Below are 23,297 nucleotides of genomic sequence, written 5' to 3'. Positions count from 1 at the left end.
TAAAATATTGAATTATTTATTTAAAATTATATATATATTTTATATATATATATATATATGTATATTTATGTTTCTAATATTTATTAAAATACAGGAAATTTAATATTTATTTAAACAATGATTATCGAGAAAAAGTCAATTTGTCATGGTTTCATTCACCATCTTAACAATACGTCATGTATTACTTATTTTAAATATAATTTTCAAATACTTTATGCAAAAATTTATAATTATTTAAAGTCACAAGTTTATTGTGACTGAAATAAAGTAAATGTTTAACGCCTTTTAAATTTTAAAAAATGAGTAGCACCTGAAGATGAAGATGTTGGTGAAAATATACAATTTAAATAATTTATTACAAGATCATATAAAATATTTATAATGATAATTACGTAATTGAAAAAAAAAAAGAGAAAAGTATGAAAAAAGAAAACAAGTACAAGTACAAGAAAAATACTTAGATAACATTAATAATATTATATACTGTTGTGTTGTGTTCTCAATTTAAAAATCGTTAATAGTTATTAATTTTAAAGGCATTTTTATAAAATATCTACGTATTTCGTATTTTACCAGGAACATAGTTTTTATCTATAACTTGTTCTTGTAAAAACATATGTAAACATCGTTCATTTTGTGCTAAAGGATGTCCTGCAATCCTGTAATCAAATATATATTTTTTTAATAATAATATTATTAATAATAATTATAATCAGACCTCGTTATAAGACTACTTGCTATCTCTTTTTATAAACTAGGTATCGCGATAGTTTGAGAGAGAAACTCATAGTCTTATAACGAGGTGCTACTGTACTAATAATATTGATAGTAATAATAATAATGATAATAATAATAATAATAATAATAATAATAATAATAATAATAATAATAATACTGTAAAGTAGTTTATTAAATGAGTAAATACTGTTTTAAATTGTTCTTAAAATTTTGAAGATTTCTGCAGTTTTGTTTTTATTTGTATAATTATTCATCATAATTTTTTACTATAGCCAATATTTACTTTGACATAATTTTGAAAATTTGAATCCTATTTTTACTTCTTAATTAATTATTTAAACTATGAAACAATTTGAATTCCTTATACACAATTTACTTCTCTGCTGTATGTGTTCTTTTAAGTGCATGTGCAATTTTGAGATTTGAACAATTTCTAGTATTAAACTCATGATCATTACTTCTATAAAACTATTAAAATAATTAGGTAGAAGTTTATTTTTCATTTTAAATATGAAGAAACTAGTATTACACATTATTTTTTGTCTGATTGATAATCACCTTAATGTTTCTAACATTTTAACTACACGTATATTTATTTACACCTAATATTGCATGCGTCCTTCAATTTTGAAGTATAATAATAATAATAATAATAATAATAATAATAATAATAATAATAATAATAATATTAAAAAAAAAACTTTTACGACTTCATTAGGAAAATACTTAAAATTATTTTAAATAAAATAATAAAATCCATATCTATTAATTATTATCACTTAGATAATTACTATCTACTGGCAAAAGTGATTCAGTAAATTATTTTAGTAAATTTAATTTGATTTATAAATTTAAAAGTAACGATAAATTTATCACTACTCTAATTATTAATATCCAATACTAATAATAACTTACTTGTTAACAAATACTTCTAATCCCTTTCTACGGTCTTCAATAAAATCATCTTCAAAAATACCATCGTCTCCACGAAAAGGCATCTGACGTTTCCACGCCTTGCCGGGTAATGGAGGTACTACAATCTTTAATTAAATAATAATAATAACAATTATCATTATTAAATAATAATAGTAGTAATTTTCTAATTAAAATAACATTTTTAAAAATTAATTACCTTACTATCTCTTTCTAATTCATTTCTTAACCATTCAAAATCGCTGTATCTTCTTCTTACACTCGAATCTTTAACTTTGAAAACTGGTAAATTTGTCTGTAAATAAATACATATATATATATTAATACTTATATTTTAATAAAGTATAGTCACAAGTATATATACATATATATATTAAAGCCATATGAATATAAAGTATATTAATATTATTAGTTATCTATTTATATAATTTAAAAAAAAGACAATGAAAATGTCAATGACGCGAGAAAGATAAATAATAATTTAAAAAAAAAAAAAGAAATTCTTTGACAGCAAATTATATGAATCACTTAGTGATGATAAATGTCACAAGCAATAGGTGAAGGCTGAATAAAATAAAACTTATTACATCTAAATAAATTTAATGATTAAATAATGATGATAATGACTGAGTTCCGAAAACTAAGTGCCAGAGATTGTGATTTTTTGCGCTGATAAAAAAATGATGATTGAATTTATTTACGATGGCTGTATAATTTTGAAATGATAATCTTACCCTCATACGAACTTCGTAATCGGTATATCTCTTTTTGCCGACACCATGAGTGATCGGATTGATCACGTCGATTTCTAAAAAATTAGCTGGTGCAGCGTATGCATCATCAAGTGTTTGTTTTTTGACATTTAATCGTCTTGTTGCGTCCACAGTTGTATCTGCCATTATATTACTTAAATATTCACTTAATAGAATCCACCTACCAAATGATTAATGATAAAAAACAATTTATGATAACAAGAGTAACTCACGCTCCACGAAATAACATATATAGCACTAAAAAAAAACTACTGTGTCAGTCTCGGTTACAATGATAATCAGATGCGCACATGACAAGGGTGGCAATACATTTTTTTCTATTCGTTAAAATCCCTAGATTATAGAAATTTTAACCCGCGAAATTTAAAATGATCCTGAAGTTAGCAGACGTCTAAAAGTTTTTGGATTTTTTTTAAAACGATAAATTATTTAAAAAATAATATTTTAAAAAATTGCACCTGTAGTTTTTTAAATTTCCTACATGTGCATATTTTTAGTTTTTGTTTTCTTATAATTTAATTGTTTAAAAAAAAATTAAAAAATTATTGATTGCCTGCTAACTTCAGAATCATATTTTTTTTTCAACAAATTAATTTAAAAAAAAGAATCAAAAATTATTAGACGTCCGCTAATTTCAGTATCATAAATTTAAATTAAAATATTCTAGCGTTTAGGTGAAAAAAGACAAAGTAGTACAGATACACCTTTAAGATGTCTTTTAAAAGGACAAGACAAATTATTTTTATCTCAAAGCTGAGTTTTTTTATGTAAAATAAGACATACAGATGTTAGTTCTAGAAGTCATAGGTAATTTGTCTTTTTTTCCCGCCTTAAAAAAGTTATTTCAATTAAAAAATCGTTTCAATTACTTATTTGACATCTATTTGTAATTTACTTTTTGACGTCACTTGTCTCGAGTTTTTAAAAAGACATTTTTTCGGTGACATAAATTTCTGATTGTTGCCAACATTTTGGTGTCTGATAGGTCAAAAAACTGCTATCTTACGGATGTCACAAAGCCAAGTGTGCACTTGGGAACTTCACCTGGCATCTACTTTAAATTAAAATATTTTTTAATGGTATTTTTTTATTTGAATTTTATAAATCATAAAAATATTAACAATTTTAAATTAATTAAAGTAATTAATTAAGTTACCCCAATTACTGACATATTATATACATTTTATCTATTCCAAATTATATGAACGTGTATAAATTTTTCGACTGTCAATAATTGAGTTTTTTATTTTTTTTTTTAAATAAATTAATTGAAGTCAATATCGAAAGTAATAAATTTGTAATGTAATAATAATTAGATCAGTTATTTTTCTTCTTCCGTCCACGAGCGCTCTTTTTTTGTGGAGGCTTTGGTGTGAATTTTGATGGATAAAACATCGCTGGCATACGTTGGAAACAAATTAATGCTGGTGTCAGTACGAGTTTGTCAATCAACGGCCACGGGGGATTAGGAATGGTTTGGAATTCGTCGTCACAAAAAACAGCTTCTAGATCAATTGTATTTTTTCTGTAAAAATAATAAAATAAAATAATTAAATTATCGAAAAAAAAAAATATGTTTAACTAAATAGTAAGTAGAAAAAATTACCCAGGTTTTGGAGTTTCTTTGTAAATATTAACGAATGCTCCATGGCGAGCAGTATGTCTTAAAACATAACGTCCTGGTGACATTTTAGTCATATGTTCAACGATATTATATATTATAGAATAAGAATCTTCGCCTTTTACGCTGTAAAGACGATTTATTTCATTGTTTATAGCATTTGCTGAACGTCTTTCTAGTTGGATGTACTCGGCGTTGAATGCTGCTGCACGAACTGAAAGATTCATTTAATAAATTAATATTTTTGAAATTTTAATTAGAAATTAATAAGTATTAATTAAAATATTTATTAATTTATACCTCGTAGAAGAGTTGTGTCGGGTGTGAATGCCAAGGAAATCCATTGTTTTGATGCTTCCTCTAGTGTGACAGCCTCAGCACCCAATGCAACTTGATGTTCTAGTTTAGGTGCGATCTTAATTCGATTGATTTCACCATTTTTCAATCTCTAAATTAATAAAAATTATTAATTTAATTGATACCCTATTTAAAAAATTAAAAAATATTAATTTACCTCAATGCCATCAATTTTTGACCGTACTAATATTTTGTAATCCTTTTCAATTTTACTTTTTAGCAGTTCATTTTGTGACGAACCACAAGCGCCGATTGTAAAAATATTATACTGATAATTGTGCCATGATTGATCACCTTCATCTTCATTGGTCTTATGATTATTATCAGGATCCTGATAGCTCGGGTGTGCAGACTCTAATACTGGGTCTTGTGAATTAAGCAAAGAATTATCAACAACTAGCAATGAACTCCTGAGAATGTACTTAAAAATCCATGTATTTTTTTGTAAAGCGTTTTTAGCCGTTGGTGGTAAAGGTTTGCCGATAAAAACAACATTTTTATTATTCAATTCTTTGACTTCGACCGGGAGGATCCAATTATGTGAATAAGATGGATCGATATTAGTAGCCAGACAATTTAATCCAGATGATGTTATAACTAAGTCGACATCATGAGCCTGTGCTAATTGTTCAAAATTACTATCGATTTCTCCTAAAAATACTGAATGTGACTTTTTAATTTTTAAATATCTCGATTCGATGAGTTTTGACTGAGTATTAAATACATAACGACGGTCTGGATTTGGTAACAATAGCACTGGCAAGTTTTCCTGCAATTAAATCATTTTATTAAGACTGAAATATTTTTTGTGATACCGCATCGAAACTTAAAGTTTCAGTGTCTGCAGCTAGTCGAAAGAAGCTGATTTCAGTCCAATGCCGCGAATTAATATTAGCGTATGCGTGAATTGCGAATGCCCAGTCAGCGACAGAAACATTTTTTCACCACACCTGCACTGAAAGTTTAAATTCCTGCCCTGTTTAGAAAAAAAGAAAGTCGTTCTTTTCTTTTATGAGAGAAAAAATGATAAAAATTAGCGCATGCGCCATTCTTCCTACGAACAGAGCCAAAAATTTAAACTTTCAAGTACAGATCTGGTGAAAAATAGTTTACACACCACGGGGGAAGGTCGGACGTTCCAATCCGAGTGTTTGCCACCGGGCAATTATACACGCGGATTGGAATGTCCTATTTTCCTCCCTAGGTGTTTAATATACTAGTGTTTCGTCCCTTGGAAAGAAACGAATAATGTCTCTGTCCGCTGACTGAAGACATTCGCAATTTAAACTCTGATACTTGTCATTAGTTTAATAATAATTTTATTTACGTCAATGACAGTTCTGACTTTGTAATTAAGTTTTATAAAAATTAGTGTGAATAATAAATAGTATTTATAGTTTCTGCTTAATTATAAATTATAAATCACAATTTACACTTACGCTGATAGTTGATGACATCATTAGTCTTAAATTAACTTGTTTCTGACTGGCTGCTGACACTGAAACTTTAAGTTCCAATGCAGGTAATCATGAAAACTATCGTGTGTAATTCAGAATGAAACACGATTTCAGACTACGGGTGTGTCAGCCTTCACCCTGGTCTGAAATTGTTTTGCTTCATTCCTCGTCACACAATATACTTAAATACCAATCAAAATAAAAATAAACTATCAACTCACCACATCAGCTACAGTTGAATTAAAAGCAGTAGTAATATTCAATTCCGAAGTAAATGGAATGTTTCCAGCTTCTAAATAATATCTATGAAGTTGACGAGCTGTTTTTAATTTTATATTCCATTTGTCATTAATAAGATCTTCACGTATCAATTTAATGTACGTTGATTTCCAATTTTGCTTACATAAATCCAAGTAAATTTTTTGCTCTTCATCAATCAAACTTTTAAGACTCTTAAATAAATATCAATTAAAAATCAATCACTAATACCAATCAACAAAATAACTATTACATATTTAAAATACATACTACAATCGTCTGCAACTCTTGACTTTTTAACCCGCCAGATTGTTCAGATGTCCCAGGTGATGATAAAGTTTTATAAACGCGTACACAAAGCGCATGCTGCTCAGCAGTCAGACTAGAAGGTCTTGGGAATATAATATTTGGTCTTTTTGCTCCAGGTACATATTTTTCAAATTTTTTAGTGAAATTCTTATCATCACGATCACAGGAAGTTTCTTCTGATTGATTTTTACGTGACTGTAATTTTCTCTCAACACTTTGCTTTACTTTCAGAGCTTTCAAAGAATTCATTTCTTCAAGTGTCACATCTTTCATGTAATATTTGTGAGCATCTTTCATAGGATCCGTGAACGTTCCCTGAAGAATTTTATACATAACACTTGTATTTTCTAACCTATCGGGATTAATAAATTCATTGTCAATAACGTCACTCGTCGGCGGATTCCTTTAAAATAAAAAATAAATTTACTATTTATTTGACATTAATTAAAAATATAATTAACAATTCTTACCAGTCAATTTTTAAAAAATCTTCCATTGTTGCATTGCACGACTCTTTAGATTTACCGGCTCCTCTGTTTAATTTATTATAATTCAAAACAACTTCTGTTGTGGTCCAGTTAGATAATAGATCTCGAAAATTGCCTCCACTACTGGACATTTATGAACTGCGCATGCGCACAGAAGAATGGGAGAACGCCATCTTGTTGTTGATATGTTAATTTAAAAAGTGTCGAGTTTTAAAATGCCTCTAAACAAAATATTTAATTTTAAAAAAAATGATTTTTTGATAAATAATTTAAATGGTGGATAAGTGAACAAAACAATTAAAAAAATTTTTTTTAAATCGTTATTTTACTAAGACAATAAAATAACAAAAAAAAATTTTCAAAAATACTTAATTTGTCTATTTGTTTATAACACATTGTTAAACAATTAACATTAATAAACAATTAGTTCAAACAATTCGCAAATTATCTCTTCGTATAGTAACTTTTTTTTTCCACTAAAAATTACGAGTGTGAATGTAGTAGCTGTAAGACAAATTTAAAATTGTAAATAAATAGAGTAAATAATTAATAAAATTAAATTTTTAAAAAATTTGAAATTAATCAGTGTATTTTTTATAAATATTTTTTTTTTTTATTATTTACTTTATTTATTTGTAGTTTTAAATTTTTCTGACAGCTGCTACATTCACTCTCATAAAATTACCTCATATATTTTTTTTATTTTATCAATAAAAAATATATAAAATAATTAATGTGATTGCATTAATTGCGTTAATTTAATGATAATAATTTACTGCATGTAGAAATATTTGAATAATTTGAATTTTTTAATTTTTAAATGGATAAAATAAAACTAGAAGTTGCCTAGCAACCAAACGCATATCAATGCGCGCGCAAATATGACTATTTTATTTCAATGCAAGTTATAACAATAATTGTTAAATTTATTGTAATGTGCAAGTAATAGAGTGTAAAGACCACGTAATGTCATAATAAGTCATTAAAATTTAAAATAATCACTTGAAATTAATCGATTTATATATATAATGACATATAGTTATGATATATGAAACTAGACGTTCAAATAATTAATTTTTTAAATAAGTTTATATTAATAATTATTATTTATTAGTTAATTAATTAATTGATTAATTTTATTATGAGTAACAAAGCAAATGTGTCACGTAAAAGTAATTTATCACAAGAAACGTCAACGAGAAGTCGCGATGATCGTAAAAGAACGTCGACGTCGAAAAAAGAAGATGAAAAAAAATCAAGCGTAACGTCGAGTAAAAAAAAAGTTGAAAATACTGTAACCAAAGATCTAATTAAATCTTCTTCAGGTAATTCAGGTCGAGCTGAACGTTCGATCAACAAAAATTTAAATCCCACGAGTTCAAAAAATTTGAATCTGCATAAATCAAGTTCGTCTAAGACACAAGGAACGATTGCTAATGGAGTTAAAAGTAGGATAAAACAAAGTAGTGATGAAAAAAGAGGTCTGAGTACGATTTATATGCCCAGTAAAAAAAGTCATAGTACTTCCAAACAAAATAGTGAGTATAGTAATAAATCAAATGTTACAAATAAAGATAGTACTGGTACTGGTACCAAAATAAATACCAGTAAAACGAGAATGTCGTCGAGAGAACGTAAAAAGTCACGCACTCTCAGTCCTAGTGAAGTCAAAATGTTAAATAGAAATGTTAATTTAGATATTTCTGGTCCGGTAGTATCTAAACGTGAGCCATCACCAGAGTATGAGTATGAAGATGATTTCGAAGATTATGAATCGGATTTTCAAGAGTGTACTGATTCGGAGGCGACTCAAGTCAGTGATGAATCAGAAAGTGCTAGTCTGGATGAAGAAGAACCAGTGGAGCTGCAGCCAGCGCAGAAAAATGATAAATTAGTAGCGAATGTTGTTCTACCACGTAAGTATGTTGAGGAAGAGCACATGCTTGATTCAGGACATTATGAACTACAGGAAGCGCGAAGAAGAGCCGCGCGAATAGACTTGATGTCTGGAAACCGTTCAATAAATTTAGTAAGCAATCCTACTCAAGTTATCCAACGCCCGATTATTTATAGCGACGAAAAACCATCGGAAATAAAATCATTGCCTTCTTCGGCTGATGAAGGATTTGAAGACGGACGTTCTGGTGACTTTGCTAAGTCCCCGTTGATTCCTGGTAGTTTTGAATCCGGCAACCAGAGTAGTACAAAAAAAACTATTTCACGGCGCTTAGCGCGAGGCAAACAAATATTGCAGATGATTAAACTAGATGTTGTTGAATGGTCGTTATTTGAATGTACTCCGATAGCTTATGAAGAATTTATAAGAATTTACGGTAAAATAAACACGCGGCAAATTTCAACGCAAACTAACGAAGATAGTCTGAGTGTTGATGTTCAAACTGATGACATCGAATGTAGAAATATGTGGACACAGTTTCCTGTTGTTTGTAAAAGTCATTTGAAGACTAGTGAAGACATTAAATTATTTACCAGAGAATTAATTGGAGTCGGCGGTGATGATGACGAGTTGACTGAACGTCCTCACCATGATATCTTGCAGCTGAACGAATTTCTCAGCAACGCTGGCAAACTGATGCTTGCTCTGCTCGAGGGAAAATCTTCTTACGTCAGCAGCTTGGACAGTAATGAAATTCCAATGCCATTTAGCGATGCAACAATTAAATTGTCTGTTGCAAATGTAACATTTTTGTCGAACAGACCGGTCACGATGATCCGTTACTCCGATATTTCAAGTAGAATTTTAATAACGATCCACGAGCCAGCTGATGAAGACATTGAGACAGCGGCCAATGAGTATGTCACTGACTGCTGCATTGGGTGTCAGTGGAATATCGGGGAACCATCAAGACCAACTAAAATTTTTTATTCGTCTAGTAACATCAGCGCGTGTTGCTTTCATCCAACGAATAATAATATCATTTTTGCTGGACTCGAAGACGGCTCGATGAGCTTGTGGGACCTCGGAGAAGACGAATATTATCATAGAAAAATTTTTGACAGCGACAATAAACTCGGCTGGATTGTCCGCAGCCCGACATTTAACACGGGCGGTAATTTTGATGATCGAACATCGTCGTCTTCAAAGATCGTAGCTCTGTCAGTTTTGTCAAAAGTCGAGTCAGATTCAACGGACGCCAGGAAATTCATGCCGATACAAATTTGCAGTCTGGATGAAGACGGAAGTTGCATTGTCTGGAGCGTTTTTAAAAATTTCCAAGGAGCAGCGTCAAATGACTTGGGCCAGTCTTGGTGGGGAAAACTCCGGCTCGTTAAAAGTCACGAGATACCACTTCACTTAGACAAGCATTTCAAGTTAAATAACATCCGAGGATTCAGAGATATAAAGATTGATAGCGTTGATGTCAATAGTTTGTACGTTGCTTCCAATGTCAACAAAGTGTTGCATGCAACACGCATCGGAAAGAAGCCTCAGCCGTTCGCTTACAATGGAAACGGTATTTTTTTAAATTAGAAAAAAAATCATGTAGTCTTACATAAGCATTAATTATTACAGAGTACAATAATTAGAGTTTTGCTTGTTTGTTTTAGATTGCACTGGAGGTATGACGTGTATTGAAAATTGTCCTTTTAATTTACCATTTTTCCTGGCTGGGTGTGAAGATGGTACTGTCTGTCTCTATTCATCGACAATAGAGAGACCACTACTGAAATTTAAAAATTTAAATACCACTGCCGCAATTAAAATTATTCAGTGGTCACGATCTAAACCACTGACTATTTTTATACTAGATAATGATTCATGGTATTTTTATTTTACTACTATTATTATTATTTTCTATTATTATAATTATAATAATTGATTAATTTTTTATTTATTTTTTAGCATTCATGTCTGGGATCTTAGTAAAAGTGATATTTTTCCCACGCATAGTATATCTCCTGGGAAATATTCCCATGTCGACAGCATGGAATTGTCATCTTGTAAAAGTAATAATGACTTTATAAATCAATATATGGCTCTTGGTTTAAATAACGGTAACGTAGAAATTCATAAATTTAATAAAGAATTTCAGTACTCTGATAGAAGTGAAATTTCAACGGAATTAAAAGTACTTATTAATTATTTATCTATTTGTTAAATAATTATTTTTTTAATTTTAAAATTATCACTAAACTCCGTCCGATATTTCAGAATTAATTTTTTTTTTTGGCACCAAAGACTTGAATTGTCATCAGTAATAGACTGAAATTTTTTTAAATTTAAATATTACCGCAATTTTTAAATTACAAAAGATTCGCACTGTAATTATGTAGAATATATATATTATGTATATTATAGAATTTACTTAATTACTTTGTATACTAAATATTTAATAAACTATATATAAAAATATTAAAAATACATTTTTCTTCTATACAAAAATATTTTTGGCATTTAAATAAAATTATCACAATAAATTTTTGAAAAGTATTGAAAGAATTAAAAGCGCGGTACTTTTTACAGGACATATGCAATTACTACCACAAGTGGAGTAATCATTTTTAGTTTTATTGAGTTGATATAAAATATCTCTATAGTTCCTCGGTAATTGAATGTGATCATCGTCTGCTTGCAAACTGTGACTTTTTTCCTACAAGTATTTATAATTTAATTACAAAAAAGTAAGAACATAGTTTGGAAATTACTTACAGGGAAGATAACATCTGAATAAGTATCAAACAGTCCGTAAAGTGATACTGCAGGTGCTTGGCCAATAAATTTTGAACCAAACCAAGCATTCAATTGCATTAGCAAACTTTTTATTTCATTCTTTCTTAATTCCGTCATATTTGAATTTACAATTATCTAATTTTAAAAAATTTTCATATTTAGTACAAGCTCGTTATAAGCAATCATCAGAATTTGCTCACAAAAAAATTATTGAGAAAATCCGAAATAAATCGCGTATATGAATCTTCGCAAGTCGCTCGTTATAAGAAACTTGAAATCGCGTAGAAAAAAACACTAATTAAATGATTTTTGAAAGGTTGTGTGCAAAATAAATTTAAAAACTTGTATCGTGAGTGATCCTTTAAAGCGAGCGTAGAGATGAAATTCAAGCGGGCGGAGTAGGAGAGTTTCAAAGTCGTAACAAAAAGCGCGACAAGTTGGTTATAACGAGTTTGGACTATATATATTAATATGTAGATTATTAATGATATGTAGGGCAGAAGTACCATTTGTGCCCACTTTAGGACCAGTTTAGGTCACTTGAAAAATTTTAATAAAATAATTTGTAATGCAAACAATGACATAATTAATTTTTTTAATTTGTTCAAAGACAATTTTATTACTGTATGACAGTGAAAATTTTTTTATACTTTTCCATTAATCAAAATAAATTATTAAAGGCCCAAAGAGCACTGGCCACAAATCCTACTTCTCTATTGATAATTAAATATTTACTCACCGAACCCAAAGATGTCCATGTTAAAATACACTCGTCATTAAAATATTTTGGTTTATCAACGCATATACTTTTTAAATTATTAACTTTTTTGTATGAGTCATTTTTAAAATGAAGATCAACAAATGCGACATCGCCTCTTCCTGTAATTAAACACTCATACGTTCTGTCAACTTCTGATTTTTTGTCATTACTATCTAAAGACACGTTATTTAAATAAATATTTTGAAAATAGTGAGTGATTGCTCGGTCGTCTGAGCAATTCCATATTGGATTGTTTGTACGATTTCTCATTACAGCGACAAATGCGTTCCATCCTAAAAAAAATAATAATAATAACAATAAATTTAAAATAAAATTGACTAGATAATAATTTAAAATAAATTAAATTACCAATACTTTGATGTCTAGTAAAACACGCATGTGTTCCTTTGAGATCTTTGACACTATTTAAATTTGAACTATTTCTAACTAAAATTCCAATTATATTTAAATCATCATTTTTTTTCGAAACAACTTGAAGAAGTGATACTAAACTTTTTCTAAATAAAAAATTACAAATTTATTTTTAAATTTTATTTAATTGATAAAAAAAAATGTAAGTGATAAAAAATACTCGTAAGTCTTTGTCATTTCTTCCGGTCTAATGACAAAGAAATCACATTCGTTACGTTGAACCGCGTCAATACAAGCTTCACGGCCTGGTTGTTGATAACACGATATTGCGGGTTCAATTCCGTGAGAAAATGCAGCATCACGTATCCACTGACATTTACTGTCTTCAAGATTAGACGCGACACACCATTTAATACGTCGCGAAGGTTTACAAGGCATTCTTGTGTATGCTCCTCTGAATCCCGTAACTAATTAAAAAATTCATTAATAATTCAAAACTTTAATAAATATATATAAATTATCTTACATTGATTCAAATAATCAACGGGTGTCTGTAAAACGTCTGTTGCCACAGGGACAACATGATAATTTTCTAACAACTCCATAAAATTTTTTTGTGAATATGAAACTTTATAAGTTAAATTTCTTATCAACTCAGAAACTTTCTCTGCAGCATCTCTGTAATAAATAATTAAATTACTATTAATATATATATGACATTAACAGGAACGTGGATAGTAATAAAATGTTTATTCTTTAGCACATTTTTATTTTTTAAAAGTTTCGGTCAATTATTTGACCTTCATCTGTTGAATTTCTTGCATTATAAATTTAACAAAAAAAATTATCGGGGCGAGCACAAAATACCTAGACTCCACAAACATCTGAAACCGCTAGTTAAAGACCTAGAGCCTAGAAGTGAATCAAAACACTGGAACTTCCACAGCTCTTTTAATATTTCATCCGTTCCGAGTATTTTGCCAATGGGTAAAACTCTACACCTTGTAATCTATCGTAATTATTTATTATCGTTAAACAGATTGTAGTTTTGCATTTAATGAACGAAAAAAAAAGTCGAGGTGAGAAAAATTCTTGAGCCAAGAAATTTTTTTCAGTTATAAGAAAATTGTCTTTAATTTATAGTGCAAAACATTTCTTGCGCCAAACAATCCTTTTTTTTGTGGATAGTGAACTTTGCAACTCATTACAAATTAATCAAATTGGCATCTTCGGCATAATTATTATTAATTATTAATAAATAAATTTACTATGTATTTAAATTGTATTAAGATATTATGTCGATTATATGTTAACTAACTTAAACTTGATGGGAATTTTTAGTCTCATCTCAATAATTTGGTGGATTGAGAGTCATATTGATATTTACATATACTAACTATACTAAGTATTCAAATGTAGTTTTATGTAATATTGTAAAACATTGTGATCACAAGGAGTTATACTGTATGACCGATAATAAATCTAAATCTAAATCTAAATGACATTACCTGCGAGAAACAATAACAGGAAATGGTTTAGCGATCCAAGTACATGGTTTGCCGCGATTCAATGGTCTTATTGTTTCTCCATAAGGACATAAATAGCTATAACTACTATTATCTATTTTTTGATTTATAAAATGACGATGAGCGTCATCTAAACGGACCCATGCGATATCACCGGCGTTATCTGTCAGACATAACAATGCTCCTTCTCGTCCGTGGTATTTATCGCCAGCGTAGCAACCATTTGGATTATCACACAGTGAACATAAATTCCGGTACTTTAATTCTATGAGTAAAATTTATTAAAGTAATTGAAGCTCATAATTTTAAAAAATTAATTACATACTCAGACGACTGTCTTCGTGAGTATCAAATGTCCAAGGGCCAGCGATGCAGGCGGCTTCAAAAAATTTTGATAATGATGAGATATTATTTTCAAATAACGTTTTGTTTTGTTCACATTCGCTTGGTATCACCCATGTTTGAAAAAACTGCAATTACATTTCATTTATTTTTAATTATTAATTACGAGAATTAAAAAAAAACAGTACAAACATTAGCGAACACACGCGTCCAGTCAATCAGTTCTGAGTCAAGTCCCGGGTGACAAAACTTCTTATCTCTTATGTCAGAAAAACTTTTTATTTTATTTGATACCAGCAGCACCATGTCGAAGCGTGATTTGTCTAAAATTAAAAGTGATTTAATTAATAATTAATTAATTGCTAATGTAATTTAAATGTCAATAAATAAAAACCATTTTTAGATAATCGTAATTCATGAGTTATTAAAATCGGAGTCTCTCCGCCATCGATATTTGAATAGGTGACAAGATCTTCCGGTTCAAATACCGCAAAATCAGCGTCTCCGTTTTCTATTCGTCTCAAACAATTCGATCTAAACAACAAACAAAATAATTAAGTACAAAAAAAAAAATAAAAATACAGCCAATAAAATCTTGCCTTTCATTAACAAAAATACAATCGACCCCATCGCTGTCATTTTGATGAATCAGTTCCCCTAAAGTCATTCCAATATTTTGAGACTCGGGTACATTTCTCGCAGCACAAAATCTCACTAAAAAAAAAAACAAAAAAAAAAAACAATTAAAATTTGAAATAAACTTTTTAAATAAAGAAAATGTATACTAAAATTTACATTTATCTGCAGTAATTTGAGAAATTCCAGATATCAAGCAGATGACAAAGATCAAGGTCATCTTACAGACGAATTTACAAACTATCATTTTTAAAAAACCAACTTATACTAAATCCAGTAATCAGCATACAGAATTAAATTATAAATGCTGTTATTACACTAGCCGGTGATTGAATGATAAAAATTTCAACTCAGCATAAACACGCGGGTTACTTACATATATATTACAATTGCAATCATGATCACGCCCCGCCACAACTTCGTGACATGCGTAAACGTATTTGAAAGCATATACATATATAAACATATATGTATACAAACATCAAGTGTTTCCGCATCCAGCCTCTTTGTTAATGTGAGATGAATAAGATTAAATTTCAAGGTTTTTTTATCATTAAATTCAAATGCGACTTCTTTATTTTTTTTTTTTGACCGCTGACGTCACAGGTAAAAGTTTTTACTTATAGATATTTTTTTATACGTTAAAGAATTATTCAACAGTTTGTATATATACATATACATATGTATATAAATTTATATATATATATATATATATTGTATACATTTATATATATTGTAGTAACTCGCTTGCATGTTCTCCTGATACTATTTATCAAAATATCTATATTTATAAAGTCATAAAATATTTTTTTTCAAGCTCTAAATGCGTCGAAGTGAAACAAAGCTAAAAATAAAAAAAAACAGCAACTTGTTCATGTGCTGTGAAACATCAACGATAAGATTTTATTTTACTCAACAATTTAATTAAAGATTTAATGTCTTAGCAGTAGATATTTAATCAGTAACTACTGAGAGTTTAAGTAGACCTTGTCTTTTAAATTAATTATCAGAATGGCGGGGAAGTTTAAAATAAATTTACAGCAGTTGCCTGTCAAAGCTCATTATTTCTTCTTCATGGCAGGTATGATAAATTCAATTGATAATAGATAATTAGTAATTACTAATTAATAATTAAATAATGTATATATTTTTTAAATAAAATTTTAGCAATGGGGCCCATCCTGCCATACCTGTCAGTTTACGGTAAACAAATTGGAGTCTCTCCTCTTATAATGGGAACAGTTACGGGAATTTTACCAGCACTTTATTTAATATCAAAACCAATATTCGGATTTATTGTTGATTATTTTCGTAATCGACGTAAAATTATTTTTATCGGAGTTATTATTATCGGATCATTGTCACTTGTATTATTTTATTTTCTACCTCAGTCATCAACAGAAATTGAAAAATTTTTAAATTCTAGTTTTAATGTCACGTCTTCTCTGTATTGTGATAGAGAGCCGTGTAAATATACTGTAATTAGTAGAGAAAAAAATAGTAATGAAATAAGTTATCGCGCTGGTGTTACGTGCGCATGGAATTGTCATGAAGAAAAAAAAAGTATCAAAGTATCTGCGATATTAGCAGATAACTCTGGGGAATTGGTACCGATTTGCATTGATGATACAGTTGACTATAACAAAACATGTCACAGTATTGACAGCAATTCATTACCATGTAATTTAACATGTTTAATTAATGAAATCGAAACGGTCCAAGATCACCTGTACTACAGTATTAAATTTTGGGGATTTGTTATCTTGATGTCCATCGGATGTATTTGTTTCAATGTCGCTAATTCTATTAGCGACGCTATTTGCTTTGATGTCCTAGGTACAGTTCAAATATTTAAATAAATAATTGATAGTTTTGTTAATTATGAAATAAAAAAATTCAAAAATAATTGTGTATGTGTACAGAAAAATAAGCTGACCTACGAGCTCATTGTGATTCTGACACTAGGTGAAGGCGGTCATATGGGATATGGACGACAGAGAGTATGGGGATCTATTGGATGGGGTGTCACTGCACTGACAGCTGGTTATGCTATGGACCTAGTCTCTGAAGATGATCATTATAAATCTTATACACCAGCTTTCATTCTTGTTATCGTCTTTACTTTCTTTGATGTTCTCAGCTGTACAAAACTCGAGGTTCCTTACTGTCATTATTTCAATTTATTTTTTATTTTTAATAAAAAATATAATTTTTTTAGTTACCAATAATGACTGGGTCAGATAATATTGCCAAAGATGTTTGGAAACTTTTGAAAATTAAGAAGATTACTATTTTCTTAATATTTGCGACAATCGCTGGTATAATTGACAGCTACTTAATTTATTTTTTATTTTGGTACATTGAAGATCTTGCTGAGCAAACGGATTTTATGAGCCAAATAAAATTAATAGAAGGTCTTGTTATCGCTGCTCAAACACTTGGCGGAGAAGTCATTGCTTTTTTACTGTCAGGTAACAAAATTAATAAATAAAAAATTTAAAAAACTAAAAATTAATTTTTTATTTAATTAATAGGAAAAATTCTTAAAAAATTTGGCTACGGATATACTTTGACATTCTGCTTTGTCTGTTATTCGTTACGTCTGGGATTAATTTCGCTGGCGCCAAATCCTTGGTGGATTGTATTAATTGAATTATTTATGCAGGGACCATCTTATGCTTTGTGTTATACGATAATTGTTGGTTTTGCGAGTGTTGTAGCACCACCTGGTACTTCTGCTACCGTTCAAGGCCTCGTTGCAGGAATGGATGACGGATTAGGTACTGTTGTATAGACATATTTATTTATGATCAATTAATTAAGGCATTAATTAATAGAAATTATTTAGGTTTTGCGGTGGGCAGCTTAGTTGGCGGCGTTTTGTATAAAATAATTGGAGGACAGATGACTTTACGTTTATTTTCTTTACTTGCTATTGTAACTGCGATTTTATATTTAATTTTATTCATGACTATTTTGAAAGACGGAATGCCTAAAACTAAAAATGACAGGAGTAATGATAATGTTCAGTGGAAAAGTCCTCAAGATGCTATTGATTATTGTGATACTGCTGAAATTAATTAAATTAAAAATTAATTATTTAAAGATTTATGTTAAGTCTAATAGAAAATTTAATTAGAAAATTATTTTTACAGTAATAAATATTATATAAGATGGAAAAAAATTTCATACTATTTTTATAAATGATTGTATTAAAATTATAGAGTAAATATATGTATTTACTGTAAATGGATCATCTTGTAAACAATACATATACTAGAAGCTTCCCTTTAGTAATAGCATATAGAGCTCCTATTCACTAGAACTCTATGTCACAAAACTTTTAAGTTCGAATTAATAAATATAACAACCAAACTTTTTTATAATTTAAAAAAAATGTCTCAACATAGAATGGTTGGAATACCATTAACCATAAAGAAAATTCGTGAAGATACGAAGAAATATGTAGCGCCAGGAGATATATCATTGCTGACTGAGTTTTTTAAAAAAATATAAAATATCTGATCTATCAATAGATCAAAGCCACGATCTCCTTCGTTTGGCCGTTTCTACAAATAACTTTAAGTTGGTGGATCTTTTATTGAAGCACGACATTCAACTTGGATGTGGTCTTAATGAAACAAACCTTCTTCATATGGCTTTGAATATTCCGAATTTGAATACCGCAATCATTAAAATTCTTTTGGACAGAAGTAATAATGTCAATTATACATACGATAGATGAGCTCATAGCTCTATATTAATATCAAAAATGGATTATCGTCACTCTGATGACTTACAGCACGTAACCAGTCCCAGATATACTTCAAGTTGAGAATATAATAATTCTGAAATAAGTTTCTTACCAGGGACACTCTCTACAACTGATGGGTGTGATCTAGCGGCAAACACCACATTACTTCCGCTGCGGCTGCCTAGCACCATGACTTTTTAAGTCAATAATCATTAGGTTTAAATAAATATTTATTAACCTCGACCAAATATATATATTTATTCTTAATTAATATATTTTTTTTTGTGTCTAAGTAATACTCATTAGAGTTAATATAATATTTTGCTTCGATATTTGAATTTGTTGGCACTATAAAATAGTTTAGTTGTCTATTAAATAAATATTTTCTTAACTTTACCAAATAATTTTAAAAACAATTTTTTTACAGGTATTTTAAAAATTAAATTACTAGTAAAATATTGGATTTATGTAAAAATTTATGTAGACCTTTTGCATAAAGGATTACATTTTCTATAAATAAGACCCTTATCAGTTTTATCATATCTTTGATAAATCAAATTAAATTACAAAATTACCTGCGAAAATGTTGTTTCATTGATAAAAAATAAAAGAATTATATTTAATTATAAAAAAACTACACATGAATTTTCATATTATATATATTTATATAAATGAGTGACTTTTTTTTCTTTATTTATTTAAATTAAATATACAATTTTTATAAATAATTTTATGAATATTAATGAGATTTTTATGAATATTAAAATTATTTTAAAAACAGTATTAGTCAAAAATATTTTTAAATATTCCCGCTAATTTTTTGTGCGCACATTAAGCGCGCATGTACAGTTCCCATTGCTGGAGTTAAAAAATTTTTCTCTCTCTTTTCTTTTGAGATCCTCTCGTCACCATCATGGCACCCGTAAGTTTTATTTTTCAAATAAATATAAAAATATCATTTTTAAATTTTTATAAATAAATAAATTAAACTTAAATCATAAACTCCAATATTTAATCAATAATATCAAATAATTGGTATTTTAATAATAATTGTGATGCCGTTTAATTAAACGGATAATTATTGAGGTTACGTCGCTCATTGGTTGGAGATGCTAAGTGACATGTGGAATCATGACTAATAATTTAATAATTAATAATATTTTTCAGCAAGCGAAAGTGACAACCAAGAAACCAGCAGCCAAAAAGGCGACCGGTGGACCAAAAAAGGCCCAACTTCGCGGTAAAGCCCAAAAAAAGAAGGTCTCACTTTCATTCACCATCGACTGTACCCATCCAGTTGAAGACAATATTATGGACGTTGCTAGCTTCGTAAGTTTTGTTATAGTATTTTCTTCAATTTATATTCATTGCTGGATAATTAGTAATTAATTACTTGATGTATTGCAGGATAAATACATGCAAGAACGTATCAAAGTCAATGGCAAAACCGGAAACTTGGGAAATGCTGTCAACATTGAACGCAGCAAGAACAAGCTCATCATCAACAGTGACATTGACTTGTCTAAAAGGTGTGTAATAATGATCTAAAATATTTGATTTAATTTATAACAATATAAGCAATTACTCATAATACTGAAATTAGTTGACGTCTAATCATTTTTTGGTTTTATTAAAAACGATACATAAAAAAAATATTTTAAAAAATTGCACCTATAGTTTTTTTAATTTTTTACATGTGCATATTTTTAATTTTTTTTTTAAATTGAATTGATGAAGAAATTCGAAAAGTTTTAATTGGCTCCAAACTTCGAGAATTTTACTGAAATTAACAGTGAACTATTTTTCGATTTTTTTTTTCAACAAGGAAATTATAAAAAAAATAAAATCGAAAAAATGCACATGTAGAAATTTTAAAAAACTATGAGTGCAATTTTTTAAAATATTTTTTTTTGTAATTTATCGCTTTTATCTTAAGGATCATAATTATTTAGTTTACGCCCGATGGCTATTAAGCTACAATGGAACCGATATTTGCATTAATTCGAATACTTCGTTTGATTAATTTATTAGGTACCTCAAGTACTTGACGAAAAAATACTTGAAGAAGAACAAACTTCGTGACTGGCTCCGTGTTGTATCTAAAGACAAAAACACTTACGAGCTCCGTTACTTCCAAATTACGAGCCAAGAAGACGATGATGAAGAAGAAGCCGATTAATTTTAAATTAGTAAGCTATTTTTTTCTCGTATATACATTTAATTATGTATGTGTCTGAAAATAAAATTCTTCAACTGGATAATGACTTTTTATTATTTTATATTTTAATTTAATCCTTAAGTATAATTATCTGATTTAAATTAATAAAAAGTAAAACTTCTGATATTTAATGGGATACTGAAAGTTGCAGAAATCAGACTTTTTTCCTTTTTTAAACCAATTATTTGTAAGTACAATTTTAAGACTAAACACAAGATTTTCAAAAGTTTTTTCTGTAATCATTTTAGTTCTTTATGTAAAAAAATCAAATACTTGGCGCCTATTATTTTTATTATAAAAATTTAAATATAAATATTGCAAGAGAAAAATTCAATGATAATAAAAGTAAATTAAAAATATGAGTAATTAGTAATAAAATATGAAAAAAAGAAATAATTATATTAATTTCTAATAATTTAATTACTGAATGATTTTAATTTTGTTTAAAATAAAAATAAATTTGATTTAAAAACGAGCTTCAAATTTTTGACACAAGAGGCGCTAAAATATATCTATAGTAAGTGCAATTGTTTATCATTTTATGATACAGTGTAATAGAATAATAAAAACTAACCACGTGTAAAATGGTCCGACTCGCAGAGGTAAGAAATTTATTTAATTTTCTAAAAAAATTCAAATTTCATTGCAAGTAATTATTATTACAATTATTTAATTTTATTAATATCTCGTGCTATAGTTAGCTGGTGATGAATCATCTGGTGATCAGTCACGGACGTTCGTCTTTCAGGACGAAGGACATACATTAGGAAATGCTCTTCGGAGTATAATTGCGCACTAGTACGTATTTTAAATTTAAAAAACAATTATTTACATTTTATTTTTAATTTTGTTTATCAGGTGGACAGTAAATTTAAAATTATAATTTAATTTTCACCAGGATATGTCCCAATGAAGGGACGAAATGTCCAATTTATGGTCAAAATAAAATTATAAATTTTAATTTGCCGCCACTTCCCTAAAAATTTATTTTAAAAATTATGATACTGAAATTAGTCGTCTAATAATTTTTAAATTTTTTCAAAATCGATAATTAAAAAAAAAAATTGCATCTTTAGTTTTTTAAATTCTCTACATGTGCATATTTTTATTTTTTCTGTCAATTGTCTGCTAACTTCAGGCTCATAAATTATTTACTTTAATCACATAATTATTGTTTTTTTTTTAATGAGGAAGTTGCTGATAAAATAATTTGCTTGCTTTTTATTACAGCCCTGACGTTGATTTTTGTGGTTACACGGTACCACATCCTGCAGAAGCTAAAATGCATTTTCGAATTCAAATGAAAAAAAACGGACGTGCTATAGATGCACTAAGACGTGGTCTCAAAGATTTAGATGAAGTTTGTGATCATGTTAACCAGGTTTTTACTGAAAAATATGAAGCATTTGTAAATCAACAATAACTTCTTTAATATATAAAATAATTAATTTTTTTTTACATTTTATTTTTATAATATTAATATTTATTGTACAAGAACTATAGTATTTAATTAAAAATTAATATTTCATTGATAAAAATCATGAGCTAAATTATTTTATTTAATTAAATTTGTAAAAATCCCATAACAAAAGTTCTTAAAATGTAATAACAGTATAAAGTAATTAAATAAGATAAATCATAATGAATTTAAACCCACCCGCTATAATAAATCGAGATATCTTGTAAATTTTTATAAATTTTCTAGTAATTGATTTAAATTAAAATTTTTAATTTTATTCTATTTCTTTTTAAATCAATCATTTATTTTTATTTAAATTCTACGCTAATTATTTTATTTTTAAATTTTACAAGATCATCTCTTATTAAAAGCAATGATAACATTAAGCAACGTAATTGTTCATAACGAGCATTAATTAAATTTATTTAAATTGAAATAAATGATTAGAAATTAATTATGATACTGAAGTTAGCCGACGTCATAATTTTTGGATTTTTATTCAAGACGATAAATTATAAAAAAAAATATTTGAAAAAATTGCACTTATAGATTTATTAATTTTCTATATGTGCATTTTTATTTTTTTTTTTTCTTGTAAACGAA

The 23,297-nt window shown here is 28.2% G+C and overlaps 7 protein-coding genes across 7 annotated transcripts; 4 read left to right on the top strand and 3 right to left on the bottom strand.

The window, feature by feature from the left end:
- Positions 1-78: 78 nt before the first annotated feature.
- On the bottom strand, positions 79-2,703 carry LOC103570022 (sorting nexin-12). The gene is made up of 4 exons (XM_014441959.2): positions 2,406-2,703; positions 1,871-1,966; positions 1,654-1,778; positions 79-659 (listed from the first exon to the last, which is right to left on the bottom strand). The coding sequence occupies exons 1-4, from the start codon at positions 2,568-2,570 to the stop codon at positions 554-556; spliced, it is 492 nt and encodes a 163-aa protein (XP_014297445.1). The 5' UTR covers positions 2,571-2,703; the 3' UTR covers positions 79-553.
- Positions 2,704-3,606: 903 nt separating this feature from the next.
- LOC103570023 (uncharacterized) lies at positions 3,607-7,093 on the bottom strand. Its single transcript, XM_008547611.3, has 7 exons — positions 6,917-7,093; positions 6,408-6,849; positions 6,101-6,331; positions 4,580-5,191; positions 4,366-4,513; positions 4,051-4,279; positions 3,607-3,969 (listed from the first exon to the last, which is right to left on the bottom strand). Exons 1-7 carry the CDS (start codon positions 7,063-7,065, stop codon positions 3,762-3,764), a joined length of 2,019 nt encoding a protein of 672 aa, XP_008545833.2. The 5' UTR covers positions 7,066-7,093; the 3' UTR covers positions 3,607-3,761.
- A 982-nt stretch (positions 7,094-8,075) lies between these two features.
- Positions 8,076-11,194, top strand: LOC103570081 (cytoplasmic dynein 2 intermediate chain 1). Its single transcript, XM_008547682.2, has 3 exons — positions 8,076-10,410; positions 10,505-10,718; positions 10,800-11,194. The coding sequence occupies exons 1-3, from the start codon at positions 8,076-8,078 to the stop codon at positions 11,053-11,055; spliced, it is 2,805 nt and encodes a 934-aa protein (XP_008545904.2). The 3' UTR covers positions 11,056-11,194.
- A 72-nt stretch (positions 11,195-11,266) lies between these two features.
- Positions 11,267-15,673, bottom strand: LOC103570025 (transferrin). Its single transcript, XM_053742347.1, has 12 exons — positions 15,423-15,673; positions 15,227-15,341; positions 15,022-15,161; positions 14,820-14,950; positions 14,611-14,755; positions 14,268-14,550; positions 13,286-13,437; positions 12,980-13,226; positions 12,757-12,905; positions 12,367-12,680; positions 11,607-11,762; positions 11,267-11,547 (listed from the first exon to the last, which is right to left on the bottom strand). Exons 1-12 carry the CDS (start codon positions 15,508-15,510, stop codon positions 11,365-11,367), a joined length of 2,103 nt encoding a protein of 700 aa, XP_053598322.1. The 5' UTR covers positions 15,511-15,673; the 3' UTR covers positions 11,267-11,364.
- Positions 15,667-18,514, top strand: LOC103570024 (major facilitator superfamily domain-containing protein 6). The gene is made up of 7 exons (XM_053742348.1): positions 15,667-15,869; positions 16,081-16,344; positions 16,431-17,099; positions 17,229-17,419; positions 17,482-17,734; positions 17,798-18,043; positions 18,112-18,514. Exons 2-7 carry the CDS (start codon positions 16,275-16,277, stop codon positions 18,345-18,347), a joined length of 1,665 nt encoding a protein of 554 aa, XP_053598323.1. The 5' UTR covers positions 15,667-15,869; positions 16,081-16,274; the 3' UTR covers positions 18,348-18,514.
- A 1,350-nt stretch (positions 18,515-19,864) lies between these two features.
- LOC103570026 (60S ribosomal protein L22) lies at positions 19,865-21,278 on the top strand. Its single transcript, XM_008547614.3, has 4 exons — positions 19,865-19,939; positions 20,185-20,346; positions 20,425-20,546; positions 21,049-21,278. The coding sequence occupies exons 1-4, from the start codon at positions 19,931-19,933 to the stop codon at positions 21,194-21,196; spliced, it is 441 nt and encodes a 146-aa protein (XP_008545836.1). The 5' UTR covers positions 19,865-19,930; the 3' UTR covers positions 21,197-21,278.
- Positions 21,279-21,764: 486 nt separating this feature from the next.
- Positions 21,765-22,751, top strand: LOC103570028 (probable DNA-directed RNA polymerases I and III subunit RPAC2). Its single transcript, XM_008547615.2, has 3 exons — positions 21,765-21,837; positions 21,933-22,033; positions 22,466-22,751. Exons 1-3 carry the CDS (start codon positions 21,820-21,822, stop codon positions 22,656-22,658), a joined length of 312 nt encoding a protein of 103 aa, XP_008545837.1. The 5' UTR covers positions 21,765-21,819; the 3' UTR covers positions 22,659-22,751.
- Positions 22,752-23,297: the final 546 nt, after the last annotated feature.

The sequence above is a fragment of the Microplitis demolitor genome, chromosome 10, assembly GCF_026212275.2.
Source record: "Microplitis demolitor isolate Queensland-Clemson2020A chromosome 10, iyMicDemo2.1a, whole genome shotgun sequence".
In the NCBI taxonomy this organism is placed as follows: Eukaryota; Metazoa; Arthropoda; class Insecta; order Hymenoptera; family Braconidae; genus Microplitis; species Microplitis demolitor.
Note: the sequence above shows the minus strand (reverse complement) of the source record. Positions and strands in the feature narration are given on the sequence as shown.

Coding starts and splice junctions, on each gene's coding strand:
- LOC103570022 (XM_014441959.2), bottom strand. CDS start 2,570: ATGGCAGATACAACTGTGGACGCAACAAGACGATTAAATGTCAAAAAA. Junction 1,779..1,870: donor AATTAGAAAGAGATAGTAAG/GTAATTAATTTT, acceptor ATTTAATTAAAG/ATTGTAGTACCTCCATTACC. Junction 660..1,653: donor TTAGAAGTATTTGTTAACAA/GTAAGTTATTAT, acceptor ATTTGATTACAG/GATTGCAGGACATCCTTTAG.
- LOC103570023 (XM_008547611.3), bottom strand. CDS start 7,065: ATGTCCAGTAGTGGAGGCAATTTTCGAGATCTATTATCTAACTGGACC. Junction 5,192..6,100: donor ATTCAACTGTAGCTGATGTG/GTGAGTTGATAG, acceptor ATTTAATTGCAG/GAAAACTTGCCAGTGCTATT. Junction 4,280..4,365: donor CGACACAACTCTTCTACGAG/GTATAAATTAAT, acceptor TGAATCTTTCAG/TTCGTGCAGCAGCATTCAAC.
- LOC103570081 (XM_008547682.2), top strand. CDS start 8,076: ATGAGTAACAAAGCAAATGTGTCACGTAAAAGTAATTTATCACAAGAA. Junction 10,411..10,504: donor GTTCGCTTACAATGGAAACG/GTATTTTTTTAA, acceptor TGTTTGTTTTAG/ATTGCACTGGAGGTATGACG. Junction 10,719..10,799: donor ATACTAGATAATGATTCATG/GTATTTTTATTT, acceptor TTTATTTTTTAG/CATTCATGTCTGGGATCTTA.
- LOC103570025 (XM_053742347.1), bottom strand. CDS start 15,510: ATGATAGTTTGTAAATTCGTCTGTAAGATGACCTTGATCTTTGTCATC. Junction 15,342..15,422: donor TCAAATTACTGCAGATAAAT/GTAAATTTTAGT, acceptor TTTTTTTTTTAG/TGAGATTTTGTGCTGCGAGA. Junction 14,756..14,819: donor GGACGCGTGTGTTCGCTAAT/GTTTGTACTGTT, acceptor ATGTAATTGCAG/TTTTTTCAAACATGGGTGAT.
- LOC103570024 (XM_053742348.1), top strand. CDS start 16,275: ATGGCGGGGAAGTTTAAAATAAATTTACAGCAGTTGCCTGTCAAAGCT. Junction 16,345..16,430: donor TTATTTCTTCTTCATGGCAG/GTATGATAAATT, acceptor ATAAAATTTTAG/CAATGGGGCCCATCCTGCCA. Junction 17,735..17,797: donor CATTGCTTTTTTACTGTCAG/GTAACAAAATTA, acceptor TTTAATTAATAG/GAAAAATTCTTAAAAAATTT.
- LOC103570026 (XM_008547614.3), top strand. Junction 20,347..20,424: donor TTATGGACGTTGCTAGCTTC/GTAAGTTTTGTT, acceptor GATGTATTGCAG/GATAAATACATGCAAGAACG. Junction 20,547..21,048: donor GACATTGACTTGTCTAAAAG/GTGTGTAATAAT, acceptor TTAATTTATTAG/GTACCTCAAGTACTTGACGA.
- LOC103570028 (XM_008547615.2), top strand. Junction 22,034..22,465: donor CGGAGTATAATTGCGCACTA/GTACGTATTTTA, acceptor TTTTTATTACAG/CCCTGACGTTGATTTTTGTG.